The 11746-nt window shown below is 43.0% G+C and overlaps 3 protein-coding genes across 4 annotated transcripts; all 3 read left to right on the top strand.

The window, feature by feature from the left end:
• Positions 1-216: 216 nt before the first annotated feature.
• On the top strand, positions 217-1785 carry LOC134177302 (uncharacterized). 2 transcript variants are annotated; one of them, XM_062644078.1, is made up of 5 exons: positions 217-402; positions 770-1078; positions 1137-1292; positions 1373-1535; positions 1597-1785. In XM_062644078.1, the coding sequence occupies exons 1-5, from the start codon at positions 318-320 to the stop codon at positions 1604-1606; spliced, it is 723 nt and encodes a 240-aa protein (XP_062500062.1). In that variant the 5' UTR covers positions 217-317; the 3' UTR covers positions 1607-1785. The 2 variants fall into 2 exon arrangements, with proteins under 2 accessions (XP_062500062.1, XP_062500063.1); XM_062644079.1 differs by having other exon boundaries at positions 1602-1785.
• A 1419-nt stretch (positions 1786-3204) lies between these two features.
• LOC134177180 (uncharacterized) lies at positions 3205-4867 on the top strand. Its single transcript, XM_062643932.1, has 4 exons — positions 3205-3403; positions 3498-3830; positions 4215-4484; positions 4547-4867. The coding sequence occupies exons 1-4, from the start codon at positions 3373-3375 to the stop codon at positions 4807-4809; spliced, it is 897 nt and encodes a 298-aa protein (XP_062499916.1). The 5' UTR covers positions 3205-3372; the 3' UTR covers positions 4810-4867.
• An 85-nt stretch (positions 4868-4952) lies between these two features.
• On the top strand, positions 4953-8804 carry LOC134177179 (uncharacterized). Its single transcript, XM_062643931.1, has 4 exons — positions 4953-5266; positions 7408-7746; positions 8006-8185; positions 8242-8804. Exons 1-4 carry the CDS (start codon positions 5119-5121, stop codon positions 8616-8618), a joined length of 1044 nt encoding a protein of 347 aa, XP_062499915.1. The 5' UTR covers positions 4953-5118; the 3' UTR covers positions 8619-8804.
• The last annotated feature ends 2942 nt before the right edge of the window (positions 8805-11746 follow it).

An 11746-nucleotide genomic window follows, 5' to 3' on the forward strand; every position in this document is an offset into this window, starting at 1 on the left:
CATTTCAATCCAACGCCTTTCGAACGTCGTCTCGCTGTACGTACTCCAATGCTATGCATACCCCAATGCTGCACAAACGACAACTCGATTGCACAAACGAGACTCGATGTCTGCTAGCTCTGTTCTGCAGGGTATGCGTGTGTGGGCGAAACCTAGATTTTAGTCCCCGGATTAGACGGTTTTTATCTCTGTTGGGACCGTTTCTTACGTTGGGAACAACATAGGGACTAAAACCCGTGACAACATGCTGCTATTAGGTAATTGCAATAACAGGCCGCTCGTAAAGCAACGTGCCAGTTTCACTGCACTAAATTGCGATGCCTAGGGCGCACACAACTTGTTGGCGTTCGAGATTTATTTCCTGGGCAACGTTTCTGACTCTCTGCACCTCGATTGCCGAAGGTAAGAAAACCATCTAACGCAGAATGGTAAGATAGCGGGTCTAGCTGTCGCCAAATTCGATGCTGCTTGCACCTATCAATGGATTGTGAAATCGGTAGACTGAAATTACCTGCGATTTCATGATTTTTAAATGGGTTGGTGTCTTTTTCGCAGTTTTTTGTCGGCATGTCTGTACTTTCTAGCGCGCGCTAAAGGGCTTGTGGGAGGCATGAAAAATGGCGATATATTTGTAATCATGTGTATCATATGTATACTATGTATAATCATGTATTTTGACATAACTCATTTCCATGATGGTTATTGATCGCCATGCATAACACGATTGGCATAATCCCTGCTGAAGGATTATTTCGTGTAAAAATTACAGGGAGACCAAGCCCACGCGTTTTTGTAAAACTATTGCTTCCAGTTGCAATTGGCAATGAGGTGGCAGTGAATGCAGGGCAAAACGTGATTATGACTTGTGCTGGTGTTCATCATGTTTTGGGAAAACAATTGCACTGGTGGAAGTGCCGAGTCGATGGTGACTGTGAACTTGTGCATACCGGGAAGCATCTTGTGTTTCCAGCGGTGACGCCATCCAATGATGGTGACTACGTTTGCGGTGATGGCCAAATCCGATCAGAGCCTATGAAACTTATTGTAAATACAAATACACAGAGGCCACAATCGCAAGGCAAGCGTTTGTGTACGAAGATGTTTAGATGTAGGTGATGGCTCGATCTTGTCTACAGGATCTCCACATAGTCATCATGCAAAAACTCGGGTTCTTCCAACCACGTGGCAAAGTCGCACTTTTCGTTCGACTTTGTTCCGAATTCCTACCTTGCCTATATCAGTCGAACGATTATCAACTGACAGTACCCTATGGGGTACTCAACAGCAATCAGGTATGTTGTTCACTGATGAGTGACATGATGAGATACATTGTGAGCAGCTAACTACATGACTTGCCTCTGCCTGTTCGTAGTCTCTGATGAGCAATCAGATGATACGATGTTGCTTCTGATTTCGACTGTGGCTGTAACAGTAGTCGTGCTAGTTTTCCTGTTGGGTGTGTTAATGTTCGTTGTGATCTGCCGTGTTTGGTGTACTAATCTCAAAGCCTTCAAATTGAAATCCATTAATTCGTGGTAAGAAACATGATCGTAACCGATAATTACAATAATTCTAAATTCTGTTTGTATCGATTAGGACAGAATGAGAAATCAAAGATTGAGAGAATTGCTCGTTTAGTATAGAGACAGATATCACAGTTTAGTATGTCTAATAGAAATACTGAAATTATGTGTAATGTATGTGACATCAAGTCAACACAATTTAGTAATGACTTTATGTAGATATGGTATGTGTGATGGAAATGCAAATGTGTAAATGACTTGCTGTTGGCTCTAAGTATTTAGTATGTTTCTCTAATAGTATTAATTAATCTATTTAGTATGTTTTTTCTAATCGTATTAATTAATCATTTAAGCAGATTCCTGCTTTAGAGTGTGAACTCTGTAGGCAAGTTGCACCACATTTTTTGCAGCATTTTGCCTGCATGGCCAGAAGACTGAGTCGATGATTAGTATTAATATAATTATTATTATTGTTGTTGTTGTTGTTACGCAAAATGTGGTACAGCTTGCCTACAGAGTCACACACTCAAGTTGCAGCACTGTTAACTGCATGGCCAGAACACTGAGTCGATATTATGACTATTAATAAAAAAAATAAATAATTGTTGATGTTGTTGTTGTTGACGATGTTGTTGTTGTTGTTACGCAAAAATGTGGTGCAACTTACCTATAGAGTTCACACTCTAAAGCAGGAATTCTTAATTAAATATTTGACTAATTAGTATCTGTATGATTAGAAAAATATACAAAAATAGTGAGGTTGCAGCAGTCTCTCATTCCTCATTCAAAGGTGTGACACCGTTTCGGTAGAACAAACAAACTGTACCGATTTCTTTGCCCGGATGGTCACAATGCGTGGTTGAACTGGTAGAACTGCATTGTGCAAGCAGCGTTCTAGCCAGGATTTTTTGCCAACCGTCAATATGACGTTATTAATGACGTCATCAATTTTTTTTGATGTTGACATATGTGGTAATGACATCATAAAATTACTTTTTCTGTTCCCTAGTTGTGTTAAAATCAGATGCAACTTAACACAGACAGAGAGACAGATAATTAATACAGTAGATTATTACAATGACACAAATTGACTTAAAACTGGAATTATGAGCTGAGTAAAGGTGTGCAGTACAAAATATGAGACTGAAGATAAACAGTAATTAGTAGAACAACCACAGTCACTCATTAGCACTTCTTGTGTGAAAGGTCAACAGGAATTCACCTCAAACACCAACAAGGAGACCACGCACTCCCTGAATTTCCAGATGTGATTATGTATAGTTCTGTAGCAACTTTGGGACTATCAAGACCACTAATGTCTCTAGGTCCGTGATCCCACGCTATGCATGCTAAGGCTTTCCAATTCTGTCATTTTGACGATTCTGACGGTACTGGCAAGAACACTGTTAAGGGGTCCTTTTTTGTACATGCGCGTGCGCTATCTAATAGTTACAGTGTATACTGATTTTTAGCTACTGAGTATATATCAAACGCGGAGGGTGCACGTTGTCTCTCCTCTCACCTTGCCTTAAGACCTGAATTAATTCCTAACTAAGTGATATAATTAACAAGATGATACAAATCGCTATAAAAAGTCTCTTACATTAGCTAACAGAAATCACCTGGTCACGTGCGCTAATATACATCCATACAGAATGTCAATGAGCAGGGCGTTGTACGACTATTTTGGTTGGCGTGTAATTGTGTTGACATTCGACACGCATTTTTTTCAATCTCCAATCCGGATGTGTCACAATGATGTGTGATGATGTGACATTCCTGTGACGCTAACTCATCGGATACCAGTCATTGTCAAACCTGTTGACATTCCGACACTGACCCGGTCGCAATGAAGGTCGTCGTCTTCACTCTCCTATGCGGTACGCTCTATTCACATCATGCACACTCTCATTTTTCAAGCCATACAGTGCGGGATACAGTGAGGTGTAGCTAATCTGTTTGCGTAACGTATAGCGTGCACGTGGGTTGCGCCATCGACCCAACAACTCGAGAACTCGGAAATCAGCTTGACAGTGCTTGGCGGCGGTCGTCATCCCGCCGGACGCAATCTTCTGCTGCGGTGTGACTATTCAAACGGGTCGGCTATTCCAGTGGGCGTCGCCGTGTCGTGGGAGAAAGACGGTGCGTTGCTCAACTCCACCCTACTCGGAAACAGAGTGAAATTCATTAGAAGACAGTTGGCTAGTCGAGCGATGATTATTATGGACTCGGTCGTGAACGACTCGGGGAGATACCGATGCGTTGTAGGTGGACAACCAAGTCGTGAAGTGGAGATTACTGTTGTGTGTAAGTCTTCGGCAATTTCAGTTGCGCCATGATGCTTGACGGCAAATCGTTTTACTTTCTTGCAATCTTTAAATCAATTAGAGACGCTTGTATTTTGCACTAAGACTTCTAGATAGCTTGTAATGTAACACGTTGGTGGGTAATTAATTAATTAATATATTTATTATATTTTATTTACCAACAAAAATTTGTAACAAGTATTTTCATTTTATTTATTAATATTAATAAAAAATACATAATTAATATTTTTATTTTATCTACTAATATCAATAAAAATACGTAATCAATATTTTAATTTTATTAGTAATCAATATTAATAAAAATATTAATTAATATTTTCTATTTAATTCTGAGATTTGTTAAGTAATATGTAGTTTATGTTAGTTATTCCTGAACCTTATGTCAATCTGTTGAAGAAGAATTTCTTGTGTTATGAGGGAGACACTTTGCATATCCCACTAGCTACAAAGAACATACTAGGCTTTCGATTACTATTCAAGGAAGAGGACGTTGGCCATCTGCGATACAAACACGATTCAGAGAATGCAACTCTGACTATTTATTCAATACAACCGTCCGACAGTGGAGTGTGGAAAGTCTACGGTGGCAATGCAGTGGGATTTCGAATAGTCACATTCAACATAACAGTCATAGGTGTGTCTGTTGATTTGGGTAATTTACTAATAAATTAAATGTATTTTATGATTGATTTTCAGGTAACACAACGTCGAGTGTATCCCAAGCAGCAACGAGTGTGTCTCCAACGAGTGCACCTTCAGTCAATGTGCATGTAAGTTTGTCTGATGGGACGAATGTTGGTCTCATTGTTGGAGCGACCGTAGGCGTTTCAATGGGTGTGCTTCTCATCATGATGGTACTCGTTATTGTGTGGCATCGGAGTGGTAGAGCGTGTGGCAGCTACACGTTGCCCAATGACAATAAAATGGATTCGATTACTCTAAAGGAAACTGACACGTGATTCATTCGTATATACTAGATTTACTATTATAATAAAAAGAATAAAGCCTCTATACACATACACATACTATACACATATATACACATACTATACACATGTATTTTGTCCAGGCAATGCTATACGGTATCATATGTCAGAGTGTGGACAGTAGGCTAGCCAAACCCCGCCCCTTTGTGGGGAATCCCCTGAGCTCACCTCCTCTGATCTCACTGCTTGAGCTCGATATGAATTACGACGAGATGCTATGACGAGGATTGCTCTAGTTGTCGCTGTAGTTTAGCGGTCGTTTTCTCGTATAGAGGCCTGTAGATGGGTCGTAGAAACCGCCGGTTGTCGTCACTATTCCATTTCACTTCCTTTCTGGTTCGGGTATCGCAACCCTACGCTAGTCTCATATCGGCGAGTCTCATATCGGCGAGTCTCATATCATGCGTACAAGGGCGCGACGCAGACAAAGGTAAGACCCCTCGCGCTCAAAACGTTTTTTGTGTCAACCTACAATGAACTACCCGGACCCCCTAGAGGGGTCATGCGGTATTTGTGACGACACGCGTCGTCTAGTACTCTAGTAGATCGAGTAAACGTCAGTTAAAGAGTAGAGCATGAGCAAGGAAACGTGAAAATATTTGCGTGAAGTATGTTAGTCCTGACTTGAAGCAAACTTGATTTACACTTTTCACCGGATGGGCGGTAATTATTAAATTAACTCTCTGTTCGTGTTGACTTTGCGCTCGGAACTGACTAATGATGCAGCTGTATTTGTTTACCACATTCAGATGTTAAGTTGCATCCCATTAACAATGTAGAGGTCATATACAAAGACGAAGATGCTAGGTAAGAGTCGAGAAAGTCGCAGGCTATCAAGACGACACAGAACAAGAAGAGGAGTCAGAAATACCAAGCAACTACTCGCGAAACAAGAGCAACTGTGTGTTGATGTTGAGGCAGCGGACCGTTTAGTTACCTTGCTAATTGGGTACTTCCTCTATTAGCAGCATTGTTGTTGTAAGACCATTCTTTTTGTAAGACCATAATGAGTTTAGAACCCTAACGGCTCTACATACTATACCAAGATCGCCCTATTGCGCAGAAGTTATTTACAGATTTTCAAAGTCCAAAGTCAACGCGAACAGAGAGTAGGCGTAGCTACAGTGCGTTTCAGAATTGGAGTCCTCTGGAATTTTGACTTAGCTTGCGAAAGAAATGTCGCACAGAGTCGGCAAAAAGACGGCTGTGAAGCTCTCGGTCTTCCGGTTAGTGAAGCTCTCGGTCTTCCAGTTAGTGCAGCTCTCGGTCTTCCGGTTAGCGAAGCTCTCGGTCTTCCAGTTAGCGAAGCTCTCGGTCATCCGGTTAGTGAAGCTCTCGGTCTTCCGGTTAGTGAAGCTCTCGGTCTTCCATTTAGTGAAGCTCTCGGTCATCTGGTCTAATATCTGGGCGTATGTTACTGTTAGTCTCGCGTAGCCAAACCCCTCCTTTTTTATATCTAACGAGATTTTGGGAGGAGCTGGGCGGATCGTGGTTAGACACTAAAGCCTTAAGCAAACATACTATGCCCTTCGACTCAACAGTATCAGTTTTGCAAGCTGTCCTCGATGGTCAACTGTAACTCAAAGTAAAACCTGAGACAACACTACTGAGAGATTGTAGATGGTGGACTCCTGTTTGCTGTGTGGCTATTTGACCTCCTGTTGAGATCAAGGTGGTCATGATGCTTTGGGGTTAGTAGCCACTCCCCAGACTTCCGGAGAACTCCAATTCTGTTGGTAGTCGTCTTATCGGAAATGGCGACCGACTCGAGGAAATACCGACCACACGACTCGACGGAACTATACCGACTCGACGTATCAACTTTAGTCAGCTACTTTATCAAGAAAACAGTGTAAGCTAAGAACTCTCATCCTAATTAAAGTATTGCAAAGTTCATGGCCAGTTGCAAGACCTTCACAAACACGAGGAGCCCCGCGGCGCGCAAGTGTAGATCTTGTGACGACGTCTTGGACATCTTAAGACGCGAAGGTCACGATACAGATGACGATGATATAAGTCTGAAAGACGGACTGCGACAGTCTAGATAAACCAAAATCGTGCGAGCAGGTATAGCAGCACCACTGTAACTCACTTTCGTTGTCGTTTGCGTATAGATCTTAGGGAAACCTAAATTTGTAGACTTCTACTAAATGTTATAAGACAGAGAGTTGCATCAAAGTATGTAACCCGTACAAAATATGCCTGTATGTCCCTCTAGAAGCACATTTAGATGGGGGTCAGCTAAAGTTAATTAAACGTCAGACATTGGGGGGCCAAAAGATTTTAAAAGCATATTTTGTAGGGGTTATACTTATAACTAGACTTTAGAATCCTCGGCAAATTTTGCCAGCCCCCCACACTTAATAGTGACCGGCCCTAACCCCATGTCTGCTCTCCACGCGCGCGTTAAGAGAGCCTGTGAAAGAGGCTTTATAGACAGTGTGTGTAAATAATGGAATTTACTTCATTTTCCCAGAATATGATGCGGGCGGTGACGATAAACTGTGAATCAAGTTTGCCTGACTTTAATTTACATATGTATAACGCTCTGTTCGTTTCTTTTTGTGACAGCGCCGCTTGCAGTTGTGTGTAAACGACCCAACTGCAATACTGACAGTGTGAAGGTGACTGCTGATGAAACGGTACCGTTCAGCTGTGTGACCGCCGCCACCGGGTCTCCTGTCACTGATGCTCAATGGACCGTCCACGCTGGAGACAACGAGGAGTTGCTCGACAAAGGAAAGTGTCCGGCCGGACCCTTTCAGTCGTGCTCTATTATAGACCAGATGCTGACGATACATAATCACACGGCCTTTCTGTCGCCAACTGATAACTTCTACACTATCCGATGCTGCACTTTAGCTACCAATGATACCTCTGCAGAGTTTACGGTACACGTCGGATTTGCAAGTATGAAACTACCTGGTCGCACCTCTTATGTCTATATGTTTGGCAGTTGTGCGCATAGCGTAGATTTGTACAATCCATGGATTGCTTGTACAAACCATGGATCGCCAGTACAAACCATGCATATACCTAACCCTGACCCTAACCCTAAACTTAGCCCCAACCCTCCATATATACAACATATATATAAAGATGTCATATCAAAGATGACGTTTGATATGACGTCTTTAGTGATTTGAAATTTGTAATTTGTTGTTTGTAGGGTTGTTAACATCTTTGACTCAATCACCAATTACTCCACAAGTTACCTATGTGGAATCTGGGAGTGACCCTTCACCTCCAAAAGAACACACTGAGAACTCCACATACTCTCCTCTGCCTGAAGAAAGAGAGACACCATCGGCCTCAGAAACAGCTGCCAGCAAGCAAACTGCAACTACAGGTAAGTGTTTGTTAATTTTGACAATTCATGCTTGTGAAAACATGGTGTATATTTAGCTGTCAAAGGGGTCAATGGGAAGAGAGGCACTGATGGGTCTACTCCTCATAATAGCTCTGAATGGTCTGCAGAAATAATAGCTGTTGTGGTCGTTGTACCTGTTGCTGGCATTGCGATGATAATAATTACTATTGTTGCCCTGAGAAAGTGGACAAAAAGAAGTGCGAAAGTACAGCAGACGTTGGCAACAATGACAGATCAGATTGACAAGAGGATTGACCAAGACGACAAGATGTTTGACCAAGGCAACAAGCTCATTGCCAACACTGTCTACACCAATCAACGCTTAGATGAGCTCATAGGAATGAAGAGTGATGATTTTGAACAACATGTAGTTACTCAAGCAAGAGTAGACAACAGCTTGGCATCTAAATAGATTGTATTACTACATACTTGAATCTAACATTAACTCGTGTTGATAGCCCAATGCAACTCTTTGCTGCAGTTGGCAGTGGAAACTAAATTACTTTGGTGTAGAATGTGGCATGAGCCATGCCCTCCCAACTTTTGAAAATGGAACTTCCGCCAACGGACTTTTGGTGATAACTTCCGGAAATATTGGTTCTAGTGATTAAATAAATTAGCTATTTTGCGTTTACTCTGGGGGCTGGACGCCCAAGATCTGGCCCACTGGAGTGCTCGGCCGGCTCTGCAGGGTAGGAATGGCGGGTAACGGAGGCCATGGCTTCCCAATAATTCTCCTGCCTTGGTGTCACTGCATTACTCCTAGATGCAATAATGTTGCACAAGATTGTACTGTTTGGCCTGTTTGGTCCTCTCGAACTTAGAACCCTTCCTACGCTTATTTATGAAAATCGTCATGTCCAGTGCTGATAATCACAACTCACAAAGTAAGGTAGTAATACATAATTGAAAAAAGGTAGTCAAGTCACTCTGGATTTGATCGCATCCTAAATTTGATAATAATCTGCATCAGTTAATTAACACGTGATGCAGCACACCCGCGACCAATCTCACCTTTGCACAAACATGTTAGTGTGTTGTAATTGCAAGGAAGCTCCGCCTCCTAATATACACGTGCGGCTCTCATTTGTCTCTCATCTCAGAGTAGAAGCAGAAGCCGGAAAATTAGCAGCTTCTCACGGTAACGGTAAGAAGAGTGGCTACACGCTCGTGCAGTGTTCATGCACTCTACGACTCTGTGTTTCCAGAGAGATAGCTCTGTTGTTCGTCGATCGCGATGGAACGAGGATCGCACATTGAGATCCAGGAAGCTATCCACAAACTTTCGCTTCTCCGCGGCCTCGTCGTCATGCTAACATTTTTGTCGAGCGTCAAAAGTCTAGGTAAAGAACATGTTTCAGCATCTACACGATTCCTTGCCACTCTTTTGTGACGAACGGTCGACGTTGGTGTTCTTTGTGGGGATTCCCCACTAACTATACTTTCGACTTTCATGCAACACTAAAATTAATTGATGTCTCTGGAATTCTCTCTCCAAAAGAAAACGTAACTAAGACGTTTGGCTCTAGCTGCATGATATGCAACAGTAGACTGCAAAGCGTAAAGAACGCGGAAGCTAACATAGCTAACTAGATTTTAATTAATGTTAGTGCTTTATCTCTAAAGATGCAGATAGAGTTCACATGCAAGTTGGGACAAATGGTGTTTACATGGGCGCAGTCGCCACATTCAAGTGTCTGCAGACGGTCAACAATCGCGATCAGCCCGTCAGTGTGCGGTTATGGTTGAGAGATGAGCAACCTTTTGATCCAGTTTCACGTTACAAATTTACGTCACCGAAGTACAACAACACGTTGGAGATATTCGACGCTCAACGTTCAGACAGTGGGACGTACAGCTGCGTCACACACGACGGCAGGAAAGCGTCGCAAAAGCTTCACGTCTATTGTAAGTAATGACAACAAAATATTCCCATTGTATTGGAAAGATGCATATCTCAATACATTAGCTATTGGAGGGATGCATCAAACAATACACTGCTGTTGTATTGGAGGGATGCATCTCACAATACTTTAGACTATTGTATTGGAGGGATGCATCTCACAGTACACTGCTATTGTATTGGAAGGATGCATCTCACCGTACACTAGAGTATTGTATTAGAGAGATGCATCTGATATTATTCATACAGCCGGATGCATAAATTAATTATTATTCAATTCTGTTAAGGTCCCATTGATCCCATACAGCAGCCTGTCACTCGAGCCCTGGTTGGCAGCAATGTCACTCTCCAGTGTGACGGCGGATGTTATGATTTAATCTACTGGGCTAAGAACGGCGTCTACGTTGACTCCGCTGATCCGGAACGGTTCTCGCTTCCGGGAAACGGTTCCCGACTGCACATCAAAAACGTCAGACCGCAAGACAACGGAACGTTCTTGTGCGAGTTTATCGCAATCAAGAGAGTCTACGCCACAGTCGAGCTTCTAGTTATAAGTAATAAGGTTTGGTCATTAACAAAAATAATTTAGAATGTGATAATTGTTTTTGTAGCTCCTGCAAGTAAGTCGGAGCTTAGCACGTCGACTCGGACCCCTCAAGTCGATCAAGGCTACAAAATTTGGTGTAAAAGTGACGGCATTCCATCACCAGAATCGGTTTCGTGGTATAACAACTCTGTCCGCATCAATGCAACAGACAGAATAACAACAGACTATGAGAGAAAAACGGGGACGGCCACTCTCTCTGTTCGAGGCCTAGCGCGCTACGACCGTGTGAGAATCGAGTGCCGCTTCAAGCAGCGGCTGGTGACTAGAGAATTTCGATACACAAACGCATCGATTCTCGTCATTCCTACAGGTCGATGTTATCTCTCCCCATTTCTCTTTCTAGATATCAATTCGTAATTTTGCTTTCAGGTAAACCAGACCCTCCCACCAATCTGGTCATTCACGTCGTAATCACGAAGGATGTCGTCGGATCGACGTTCTGGTTGTCTTGGAGGGCTCCGGCTTATACGGGAAATTTGGCGCTGCTTGCGTACCGCGTTGCGCATTGGGATGAGAACGCATGCGTCGAGGCTCGTCGTTCGTCGCCCGTTGCGTGCAAAGGGAAGGAATATTGGCTATCCGCTTCGGTCACGTCGCACGACTTCGATCTGCAGAGCGACACCAATTACACGCGTTTGTGTTTTATCGTGCAGTCGATAAACAACAACGGATTAAGCGAGAGAAGTAATAGGCAATGTATCGGTGTCAGTCAACATACGGGACCCTCTCCATCTCCTACCACCCCTGCGATATCCAAATCACCAAAAGCGGGTGGGTGTGTGTGTGTCAGTGTGTGTGTGTGTGTGTGTGTGTGTGTCAGTGTGTGTGTGTGTGTGTCAGTGTGTGTGTGTGTGTGTGTGTGTGTGTGTGTGTGTGTGTGTGTGTCAGTGTGTGTGTGTGTGTGTGTGTGTCAGTGTGTGTGTGTGTGTGTGTGTGTGTGTACGTGCGTGCGTGTGATAAATAATGGTTTTTCTTCTGGGTATAGAAATGACGTCAGAAGTGACGTCACAATTTATCACCCCAGCAGCTT

The sequence above is a fragment of the Corticium candelabrum genome, chromosome 3, assembly GCF_963422355.1.
Source record: "Corticium candelabrum chromosome 3, ooCorCand1.1, whole genome shotgun sequence".
In the NCBI taxonomy this organism is placed as follows: domain Eukaryota; kingdom Metazoa; phylum Porifera; class Homoscleromorpha; order Homosclerophorida; family Plakinidae; genus Corticium; species Corticium candelabrum.

Excerpts from the sequence above, each read along its gene's own strand:
- LOC134177302 (XM_062644078.1), top strand. The coding sequence starts at position 318 with ATGCCTAGGGCGCACACAACTTGTTGGCGTTCGAGATTTATTTCCTGG. Across the intron at positions 1,079-1,136 it reads ACAGAGGCCACAATCGCAAG|GATCTCCACATAGTCATCAT; the intron begins GCAAGCGTTTGT and ends TCTTGTCTACAG. Across the intron at positions 1,293-1,372 it reads GGGTACTCAACAGCAATCAG|TCTCTGATGAGCAATCAGAT; the intron begins GTATGTTGTTCA and ends GCCTGTTCGTAG.
- LOC134177180 (XM_062643932.1), top strand. The coding sequence starts at position 3,373 with ATGAAGGTCGTCGTCTTCACTCTCCTATGCG. Across the intron at positions 3,404-3,497 it reads CGTCTTCACTCTCCTATGCG|CGTGCACGTGGGTTGCGCCA; the intron begins GTACGCTCTATT and ends CGTAACGTATAG. Across the intron at positions 4,485-4,546 it reads ATTCAACATAACAGTCATAG|GTAACACAACGTCGAGTGTA; the intron begins GTGTGTCTGTTG and ends ATTGATTTTCAG.
- LOC134177179 (XM_062643931.1), top strand. The coding sequence starts at position 5,119 with ATGGGTCGTAGAAACCGCCGGTTGTCGTCACTATTCCATTTCACTTCC. Across the intron at positions 7,747-8,005 it reads GGTACACGTCGGATTTGCAA|GGTTGTTAACATCTTTGACT; the intron begins GTATGAAACTAC and ends TGTTGTTTGTAG. Across the intron at positions 8,186-8,241 it reads CAAGCAAACTGCAACTACAG|CTGTCAAAGGGGTCAATGGG; the intron begins GTAAGTGTTTGT and ends GTGTATATTTAG.